We start from the raw sequence: 11,287 nt of genomic DNA, 5'->3' as shown, positions 1-11,287 counted from the left end.
AAAAAAGATAGTGGAAATATCAGCATCTCTTTTACATATTTCTCCCAATAATTTATTGGAAAACTATTCAATCTGCGCGACAAAACAACACGTGTGTAGAAAACAGCTAATGCCCATGCCGCACATGTGCGCGTGGGAGACAGGTGAAATATCCAAGCCATCCATCAGGTGGTCATCACCATGCAGATGTTACTGCCCCAAAATAACAGTGGTCCACTTGGTAGATAGAGTCATGATATTAGGACTAAGTGGACAACAAAGAAAACTTCTGCCAATATTTTCTACTAACCGTAGATTTGTTCAGATAGAGAATCTAGGTTAGTGGGTACCCTTCTAATGAATGGCTCGGATATTGCAATTATCTGCCATGCTGGGAGATGTGGTAGTGCATTAACTGATTTGTGCAGGCGTGAGGGCTTAGCAAAGCTCACAAACAAAATGACAACTACAAAACTACACTCATATACATGGGCTATTTACAAAAGCCAAACCCCCTTTGATGATCTGATTCAAGGTTTAAAGTTTCAGACGTACCATCCGAAACTAGTTCATATCGGCTGATGTGTCCTGGTACCGGTATCATCCATGAATGATACACGGCTGTATATGCCCATATCAACCCAATATGGGGAAGGCGATACGGCCCCATATCGGTGATGACCGATTCGATACATGATCCGGTGATTTAAAACCTTGAATTGATTCATCTCCCAAACACCATTGAAAAAAGAAAATCAGCAAGCCACCTGATCTCGAAAGGGAGAGATCTCTTCAAAGATGGGCAGTCTCCTGGACCGAAATGGGGTCCACTCGCTCATTAGCAGGTCCAGCCCTTCCACGATTGTCTCTTCAAGGTTCAGCCTAGGTGGTGTAGTCAGTGGCGAAGCCTGCTGCTGTGATTCGAGTTCGTGCAGCAACTCAGCGGCCCGATTCACCGACTTGCAGTCCTCAGAGCCCGTAATTCTGCCAAGAAGGACATCCTCAAGAATGGAGCGGGCTTCGTCATATCGGGCCTGCTTGATTAGGCAGAGGCCCAGGTTGCAGGCTTTGTTGGTGTCTGGTTCAATCAGCTGGGCCTTCCGGTATACGATCTCAGCTGCAGCATAGTTCATCTGTTGCATGTATGCCCAGCCCAGATTGCCCTGCCGCCAGGGAGTAACAAGGTCAGTTAATGAGAATAAAAATAGGAAAAAAAATGAAAGAAAGAAAGAAATGAAAGTAGGATCTAATGGATTAGGAGTAGGTTGAAACAAAGAGTCAGTGTTTCAAAATGCAAACGAGACCCGGACTGGTTTTCATAGCTTGTTTGGTCCAAACCGGTCCAGCTGGTCCGATGAATGGCGTCGTAACAAATAGAATAAAGGTTTGATCAGATGGACCAGACTTGCCACTCGACCAGGCTGGCCAGACTCGAGGGCATGAATGGTACAAACGGTTTCCATCTAAAGACATTCTTAGCGATCAAATCCATTTTGGTGGGCAGATCTCAGTTTTAAAACATTGATAAGAGTAGGTTGTTCTGTTGTTGCATGATTCTGAAGTTCAGGCCAGTTTGAGGCCCATTTCATAGTCTGAAGTTTGTAGATGTGGTAAGTTTAGTTGGAGCTGATTTGCCTTAGTGGCACAGCGGCTTCAACCTTTAAATTGGGTATTGGACTTAGGCTGATTTTTGGGGCTGACAATTCATGAAATTTGATGAATTTACATGAAACTGAAATATAAGTTGATGCAGGACAATTAACCACTTGCTCTAAAAGCTCAAACTAATAGAGCATGGCGAATCAATCCCTTATCTCATAGCCCAAGCCCTACATCCCATGAGGACCACTCCGCATTAATCACTCCTGGTGACGAGTTTCGAATACGAGACCTCCCGCTCTGATACCAATTTGATGTAGGACAATAAACCACTTGCTCTAAAAGCTTGAATTGATAAAGCATGGCGAATCAATCCCTTATCTCATAGCCCAGGCCAAACATCCCATAAGTTAGGACCTCGGCCGAACCCCCTTGTGGGCCCCAAATCACATGCGTACCGCCTCACACGAGCCACCCACCTCACACGGGCTGCCCAACCCGGGTGTGTCCCTGCATCCCATAGGCAACCCCGCTCGAGCCCGGTGTGAAAATGCCACCGCATTAATAGTATTTGGTGAAACTTAGGGGCCGGTAATTCACTAATTGAATTCTCCAAATTCAAAGCAAATGGCAAGTCGGTCTATGCAATGAATTGTGAACAAGTTTCCTTCACTCGGTTTGGAGCACACAAGGGAGCCTACCAAATTCGCAGACCACACGTTGTTCCAAAAGAGGGTGATCATGGCCCATCTTAGCAAAAAGAGATGCAATGTGACAGAGAAAATAGATGGCCGCATCTTCACTACTTCTATGGATGCTGGTGTTGTGTGATGTATATCAGAATTTTCAAGTGCATGGGAGATCTTCCAAGTAAATGAATGCAGTGAAATTCCTAACTAGGAGCAAAGGTCGAGGTGTTGGGCCACCGCTTGTAGATAGCATCACTGGCAGGTGGCCCGCCTAACACATCGAGACCATACAATTGCAAATTCATGATCACAGCAAGATAGCAATAAGTGAACACCAACATTCAAACAATTAGGAAGCTGAGTGGCTGCCTGATGCAATTACCAGTAATCGGGAGGTCTCCTGCTTGATGGAGACCTGGAACTTTTTGCCGTGGGAGCGGGCGGTCTTCGTGGCCTTGCCATTGAAGACTTCACCTTGGTATATCATCCATAGCTTCCTCTTCAACAGCTCGATCTGATCTTCTATTTTCCCACATTTCTGTCGCCATCATCATCATCATCAAAAGAACAATATTAATTTCAAGAAAAGTCTAATTTGCACATGCGAGTATGAAAAGGTTACTAAATACCTTGTAGAGGTCAATGAGGACATTGTCCAGGGATTCCTGGGCTTGTTTGGAGCAGCGATTCCTGAAGGAGTTGATGGCTTCAATGGCTTCCTCTGCCCTGTCTTGCTGCTTCATCACCACTGCCATATCTTTCAGTGCACTGTCAACTCTGTCCCCTGCGTTTATTGCCTTCCGAAAGAAAACAATGGCGGCTTCTGGATCCTTTTCTACTAGCTGAGGAGAATTCATGTACCAAATCAATGTGAAAAAAGACAAACTCAATCCAATCCATTGAGAAACTCAACAGAATTAAATAAAGGGAAAGAAAGGTTTGATTGTTTGCATGCAAGCATATTATATTGTGTTTTACCTAATCCATGGCCCACTGTACATTGATCTCTAATTGGTGGATCTGGGGGCAGCATCCTTTACCCGGGGAGCTAATTGGTCGCACTGACCTGATGGGTCTCTGGACATGACCCGTTAACAAAAGGGTCCGGATCCCAATTCGCTGGAGTGGGTCTGGATCCAAAGGTTCATGCTGACTACAAAATGAATCAGGTTCCAGACCTATTGAACCTGATTTTTAAATTGGTCCTGTTTGGATCAACCAAAAATGTACCAGACCCAGGCCCGTACCTGACTCGTACCGATATTAGAGCCACCCATTGAAATTCCACATTTTTAATCTGTCTTATGTTTAAAGACATGAGGTTTATGCATATGATTCTACTTGCATGTTTATTTCCTTGCCCATTTATATGCTGGTAAATGTGCCAATATAGCAAATTTGGGGAAGATCCACCCGATCCATCAGGTGGGTCCTTCTATATATAATTGTAGACATTGTATATGAACTACACTTTCCAAACCTAACCTAGACTTGACCCAGACAGTAACCAAACCCGACTCATGAAATATATGATTGGGTTTTGATCCTCTTATGCAAGAACCACGCCTATTACATAAATGGGCATGGCTTATTTTGATTTGGACCCAAACCAGGTCTGAACCAAATTTTAAATGGGTCAAGATCAGAACTCCCCATTGACCCAATCCATTAGCACCGCAAAGCCAATAGAATTTTGAGTTAATTTCAGTACAGAAAATATGGTATTTAGCTTTCATTGGAACAAGGTCAAGCACATATGAAACCTTGTCAACTGCTTGTTTACATTCAGCCAAACTAAAGTATACAATTCCATCATCATCGCCTGTTGGGCCTGAAAACATGGGGCCCACGGCTCCAGGTAATACTACCCCTTGTCATTTTGTGCCAAGATGTCTCACCATCATTCATTGTTGCAACAGGATAAACCACAAGTTTGTACGAAAATTCTAGATAGTTTTGGGAAGAAGTCGAGAAAAAAAGGGGAATCCAGTAATTTGGGTGAACAAGAATCCAGCAATTCATGATTAGCTCACAAATAGTCTGCATATAATTCTCAAGCTGCAAATCACATTAAGTAAAAACCATGAATTATCAAAAATTCGTGAAAAAGAAGTTTGTGAATACCTTTTATTTCAAAGAACTCGGAGAATTTTGAAAAAAGTGATCACAATGGAACCCATATGAAGGTGTGAGATAACTCAAGCAGGTGGTGGGACCCACCACCTGATCACAGTCCAAATACAACTTGGCGGGCAGGTCTCGCCTATACACTATTTAGTTGTTAGATAAGCCCCACACCACTAGATGCTGCTCTCGAGTTGAAGACATCATTTCAAGACAATAGCATTTGTCATCTAGTAACATATTATTTGTGTTGGTGATACATAAGTTACGAAGTTGCTGTATCGGTCTGCAAGCTATCAGCCGTTGTGGTCAATAAAGGCGGAGATGTTGGTGAAAATGTCATCAATATATATTTTAAATAATTAAGATATTAAATAATTAGGTTTAGGTTAAGTATTTGTTAAGCTTAATAGTATGGATTTGTTAAAGTTATCCACGTTGGTGAAGACTATTAAACTTCACGGAGCCTTATTGGTGAATGTGCTCACTGATCTGATGGGTGGCCACCTCATGGATAGGCTACTGCCCAAAACGAACGGAGTGCGATAAGGAATCTATGGTGTCCATTAAGCGGACAATCAATTCTATTCTACCACCCTTATTTTTTCCATATGTCAGGCTAAAATTTGTATCGGCTGTCCTTCCCATTAATGAACAACATAACCTAATTTTTACGTGGTTCAGACCATCCAATCAATTTGGGTTTAGGAGGGGTGGTAATGGACCAGATTTGGGTCAGTTATAGGTGCATCCATACCCATCCCTGTACCCATACCAATGTTGGGCCTCCAATGGGCACCCATTACATACCCAATAATGCATCAATCACACATGTATGATTTGAAATCAGAAAAAAAAAACCTAACCATTAACTTAAAAGATTAGATTTTACAGCAAAAAAATTTAAAAATATAGGGTTTTCTTTAAAAAATTAAAGAAAATATGGTTTTTTTTTTTTTTTTTATATTATAAAAAAAAATCAACTAGATTACTATTATTACTATTATTATTATTATTATTATTATTATTATTATTATTATTTTTATAATATGGTTTTAAGATTTTAGTAACTTAATAATATGGTTTTAAATTTTTCTATACAGTTTCATGGAGCGACATTGTTGGATGGATTGAATGGCATATACACTACAAACCACATCTGCCCTACACGCAAAGTTTTGTAGAATAAGCTTATCATACAACGCGGTAGAGGAACCAACCTCCTTTTTTATATATAATTTTGAGAATCTAAAAAAGCACTACATCATTATTACAAAAAGCGTTTGTAGTATCGGTATCATTGCAAGTATCGCTGGCTGGAGATAAAAAAACCTGAACCGACATCACTGATACTCGAAAATGTATCGCTGATTTTGGGAAACATTGGAGCAACTTGGGAAAAATGGTGGGATTTTTGAAACTCCAGGAGATAATTAAAATATACATATTTATATATTATGAATTTTATTTTAAAAAAATTGCAAAATGGATGCGTACATAATAAATTTCCATCTAATGGGGGCCCAGAAGCATGTATTGTCGTAAGAAATTAGTGCAATAGTAACCAAAATGAGTTCATTTCATACCAATAATATCATTAGAAACACAATAATCACTTAAAAGCTATTTCTAAATCAAAGAAAAAGTCATACATCCATGCATGCATGCATGCATACATACGTACATCCATACATGTCTATCCATCCATCCATCCATACATACATACATACATTAATACATCCATCCATCCATGCATTGCATGCGTACATACATCCATGCATGTCTATCCATCCATTCATACATACATTAATACACCCATCCATGCATCCATACAATAATACACCCATACATGTCTATCCATCCATCCATGCATTGCATGCGTACATACATCCATGCATGTCTATTCATCCATCCATTCATACATACATTAATACACCCATCCGTGCATGCATACAATAATACATCCATCCATGTATGCGTGCATGCGTACATACACCCATACATGTCTATCCATCCATCCATGCATTAATACATCTATCCATCCCTCCATGCATAAATATACTAATACATCCATCCATCCATGCATATAAACATACATACATGCATACATGATCCATCAATCCATCCATCCACCCATCCAACCAACCATCCATTCAGAACACCATCCATGCATACACACACACACACACACACTAATAGATCCATCCATGCATGCATCAATACACTAATAGATTCATCCATCCATGCATAAGACATGCAACCATACACGTCTATCCATCCATCCATGCAAACATAAACTAATGCATCCATCCATCCATGCATACAAACAAATATCCATGATCCATCCATACATGCATAGATATCCAACAATCCATCCATCCACCCATCCAACCAACCATCCATACGACCATCCATGCATACATACACACATATATGATACATACATCCATGCATACATACACACATATATGATACATACATGCATGCATAGACACACATGTACACACATATATGACCCATGCATGCATAGACACACACGTACACACATACATGATCCATGCATGCGCGCGCGCGCACACACACACTAATAGATTCATCCATGCATGCCTGCATACATACACTAATAGATTCATCCATCCATGCATACATGCAACCATACATGTCTATCCATCCATCCATGCAAGCATACACTAATGCATCCATTCATCCATGCATAGAAACATATATCAATGATCCATCCATACATGCATGACACATCCATCAATGCACATATACATATATCATACCTCCATCCATATATGCATACATAATTATAAAAAATAATTTAAAAGTAAACAATTTTTTTTTGTCCATAATTTTTAAAACTCCAAAAAATAATTTTTAATGAAAAATGCAACAAATCACTCACCAAGATTCATCCATAAAAAGAAAATATTAATAATCTTTTCATTAAACAATGTCATTATTTTTTAAATAAAATAGATTTAATTAATTAATTTATTATTATTATTTTTTTGCATTTTAAAAATTTTGAATAACTTTTAGATAATTTAAAAAAAAAACCCAACAATTGAAAAGGAGTGGTTGAAATCCACTTCCCAACCAGAACTCTAAAATTTTTTAAATAAATTTTTTTATTTTTATTTTCTATTTTTTGTAGGTTTACGTACGGTCCCCCACTTTTCCAAACTTTCCCCTAAATTGGGGGATTTGATTCACGGAAATGGAAGAGTGGTCAAAATCCACTCCCCAACTAGATCCCAATTTTATTTATTTATTAATTTATTTATTATTTTTTAATAACAAAAATTAACATTTTTTTTTTTCACAATTTTTTGCGCGTTTTCCCCATTTCTCAAAATTCACCCTAAAAATGTAACATGAGTGGTCCTTAAATTGAGGGATTTGATTCACAAAAATGGAAGAGTGGTCGAAACCCTCTCCCAAACTAGATCCTCAAAATTTTTTAAAACAAAAATTAATATTCAAAATTTTTTTCTTCTTCTAATTTTCACAAATATCTGCACGTTTTCCCCATTTCTCAAAATTTACCCCCAAAAATGCAATAGGAGTGGTCGAAATCCACTACCAAAAAAATATAAATAAATTAAAATTTAGTTTTCATCATTTCTTGATTCCCGACCACCTAGCTTTTGCTTTGCAATTTCTCCCCCCAAATGGGAGTTTCGATCCACAAGGAAGGAAGATGAGGTGCTGAGATCCACCCCCTCACTTAGATATAGAAAATAAAAAAAGTTGATTTTTTTTTTTTTTTTTTTTCCTTCTAAATTTCAGACCATTTATGTACATACAAATGAACCCTGGTATTTATACAAAGGCATTATGGGCAATATTTTTGAAATATCAATAACTTAGTGATACTCGGCGATCTATCACCAAAGATATCGCCGATAATATTGGCAATATTATCGATAATACTGCTGATATTAGGAACAACAGTTACGAATTAGTAATTACTTATTATAAATTAATTGGGAGCATTGGGAGTGTAAATAATAATATTGTGTTTGTGTGTGTTTCGAGGCCATGCTTGGTAATGGCAAGGGTAAACCCGCCCTATTATTAATCAGGATCGAATTACTACCCAACCCTCGCCACACCCATAATTTAGCTACACCCATGCCCAAATTGTGTCAAGCCAAGCTTGAGTACCCATTGGGCCTACCCAGCCCATTGCCACATAGGCTTTTGAGCCATGGTAATGGAGAGTCTAGATTAATGACCATATTCATAGGTCAAGGCTATCTTGCTTCACTGAAGGCGGAGGTTTGAAAATAAACCTAGTATTGTGTAACTTTTTCTAGGTTTCCCTAAAGATGGTGTCCAAAATCAGCAAGATGTTGTCCAATATCTTGATCCTTGTAAGCCTGGTTTTGCCTTTCTCAATGCTAAGGATCCAGGGTTGGTACCCACATATTGAGTGGTCCAATGATCAAAGTCAGGCATGTTTTGGACACTATGCTATATGGGCCAACCTAAGGAACTTAGGCTGCACTAAGGTATTCCAAAACAGTAAAGGTGGTAACAATTATGCATTATGGGGTTGTAATGAGAAAAAATGGCTCATAAACGCCTTGTAACGGTCCCTTAAGGGGCCGAAACATTTTATTTTTTTATTTTTAAAGAAAGAAAGTGAAAGGAAAAGAAAAAGGAAAGGCCGTGATGGCTTGTATCGTAATAGCAAAGCTTGTGGTTGTTGCAGCCACCATTACCATTATGGAATACCTTAGGCCACACAAATGATTGTGACTGTCACTATCTATAGATGAAATTGAACAATGAAAACAAAATTTCAATAGCTCGCTTTCGACTCAAAAAAGGTTGAGACAATAAACTCGATTAAGGATGGTAACTTAAATATGGTATAATTGATAATAGGGACATTCAAATCATAGGACTATCTCAGTATGTGGGCCCTACTAGGTGGCCACACACAGGATCCTAAGTTGTGATAGAGGCAAAACGGATGGTAATTTACATAAGTAACAATAACATGGATGGTTAGGACAATCTCACCATGTGGGCCCATGGCCGGCAACACATTGGATCCTTAGTCATGATAGAGGCAAAACAGCCACTTAAAACAATGGTCGATGGCCAACCACCGTGTCCCCAACAAAATGAATGGCCTGGATCCAGCACACATGTGCTGAGTTGGCAAGTGTGCCAACTCAGCCACTTCTCCAAAGCACATTTCCATAGAAGCTGACAGAAGTATATCTCAAGAACCAAAATATCCTTGGGAAACGCAAAACATCTTTCCACCCAAGGGTATTTTCGTAATTTTAATTTTCAAACAGCTGCTTTTAAGCTTTGGTAATTCATTCATGGATGTCTGCAATTGCCCGTAAACCCTGAATAGAATATGTTAGGGGGCTTTCAAAATTCTGAAAATTTGATGTGTTTCAAATTACAGCTAATCCAATTACAAGCCATCAATTATATATATATATATATATAACCTAGAATTCTACTGGCATCCAAACGAACCCTTACATGATGGTTTCTATAATCTAATATAAAAATTTCAATAGAAACTGAAGGAAGAAGAAGAAAGAAAAATCAGTCTCATCTGATCTGAAAAACTCAGCATTTTCTTGTAATTGAGTCAACGGGTGCAAAAACAGTACTTTCAAGGAACGAGGAAAAAGAAATCTGCAATTTTAAATATTTGGAATTAAATTATTTTCATAGAAATGAGAATTCATAGTCTTTCATGGAATTTAAAAGATTATTCTTTCAATTGAAATATTTTAAGGATAAAAGAAAAATATCCAATAAAAAATAAATCGAAAATTTCGAAATAAATGAGAAAGAAAAGAATGATAGAAGCATGTATTGAGATTACAGAAGAAAAGGAATGAGAAAAGAGAAGAAGAAAAATGAGAAATTGGAATGGTTTTATCGGGAAAGGAGAAATTGAAACCTGAAAGTGTTTAGCTCGAACGTAGGGACTGTCGCCAGACGGGACCTTGTGGATCACGTGATACATCTCCTTCTTCTCTCCCTTCCTACCATCTCCTGATTTCTGCCTTTTCCCTTCCATTCTCTCTCTCTCTCTCTCTCTCTTTCTCTCTCTCAACCCTTCTCTTCCGGAAAAGAAAGGATTTTAAGAAGAGAATGAATGTGGACGGAAATCCATCCATATACGTTTTAAGGGGTTTGGATTATCAAACGGCCCCTTGGACCGCGGGAGTGGATTAGGTGTTACCCGCGTAACACCTTAGTGCGTGTTACGCTTATTGTGGGGCCCACTTTGATGATTTTTTTTGTATATCCACGCCGTCCATCCATTTTTCCAGACCATTTTAGTACGTTCTACAAAAAATTAAACATATATAACTCTTATGTGGACAAACATCATAGGAAATTATGGTGATTGAGTACCTACCATTAAAAAATTCCTAGGGTCTACCCTAATGTTTTATTGGATATATATATATATATATATGGATGGAAAGTATAAAGATCATCTTGATATAAAACTTTTGTGGCTTAAAAATGCTTTTAATAGCCATTCACCACTGTTTTCATTTAAGATTTTTATTTTCTTAATTTTTGTGATTACATACTAAAATGATTTTTAAAAAAGGATAGACGGAATGGATATATAAATATGGCCCCACAGGGTAAGAGTAACACCCACTAAAGTCTTACCTGGTAATACCTAATCCGCTCTCGAGAACCGCTGCTACCACGCAATAATACCCACGTGTCGCGATCGTAGTAGGTTGCGTGGCATTTGTTTATTATCTTTTTCTTGCATGCCATGGGCGCCGATTGTGTTACATATCCATGCGTACGGCACAAATATGAGAGATCGGGGCCGTTCATCAGTTAGGGATTGACGTGAGTATTACACATACGTCGGTATT

General features: G+C 38.5%; 1 protein-coding gene across 2 annotated transcripts; it reads right to left on the bottom strand.

Annotated features, from left to right (window-relative positions):
* On the bottom strand, nucleotides 1–10,542 carry LOC131245823 (protein SULFUR DEFICIENCY-INDUCED 2-like). 2 transcript variants are annotated; one of them, XM_058245541.1, is made up of 4 exons: nucleotides 10,339–10,542; nucleotides 2,897–3,109; nucleotides 2,650–2,805; nucleotides 1–1,112 (listed from the first exon to the last, which is right to left on the bottom strand). In XM_058245541.1, exons 1-4 carry the CDS (start codon nucleotides 10,456–10,458, stop codon nucleotides 735–737), a joined length of 867 nt encoding a protein of 288 aa, XP_058101524.1. In that variant the 5' UTR covers nucleotides 10,459–10,542; the 3' UTR covers nucleotides 1–734. The 2 variants fall into 2 exon arrangements, with proteins under 2 accessions (XP_058101524.1, XP_058101523.1); XM_058245540.1 differs by having other exon boundaries at nucleotides 1–1,142; nucleotides 10,339–10,538.
* Between the last annotated feature and the right edge of the window lie 745 nt (nucleotides 10,543–11,287).

Source organism: Magnolia sinica, chromosome 5, assembly GCF_029962835.1.
Source record: "Magnolia sinica isolate HGM2019 chromosome 5, MsV1, whole genome shotgun sequence".
NCBI classification, from domain to species: Eukaryota; Viridiplantae; Streptophyta; class Magnoliopsida; order Magnoliales; family Magnoliaceae; genus Magnolia; species Magnolia sinica.
This window is presented reverse-complemented; position numbering and strand designations above follow the sequence as displayed.

What these genes read in the sequence shown, in the direction of transcription:
- LOC131245823 (XM_058245540.1), bottom strand. Translation starts at nt 10,458, where the DNA reads ATGGAAGGGAAAAGGCAGAAATCAGGAGATGGTAGGAAGGGAGAGAAG. An exon ending in TCCTCATTGACCTCTACAAG is followed by an intron (nt 2,806 to 2,896) that starts GTATTTAGTAAC and finishes TGATGGCGACAG; the next exon opens with AAATGTGGGAAAATAGAAGA. An exon ending in AGGAGACCTCCCGATTACTG is followed by an intron (nt 1,143 to 2,649) that starts GTAATTGCATCA and finishes CCCTGGCGGCAG; the next exon opens with GGCAATCTGGGCTGGGCATA.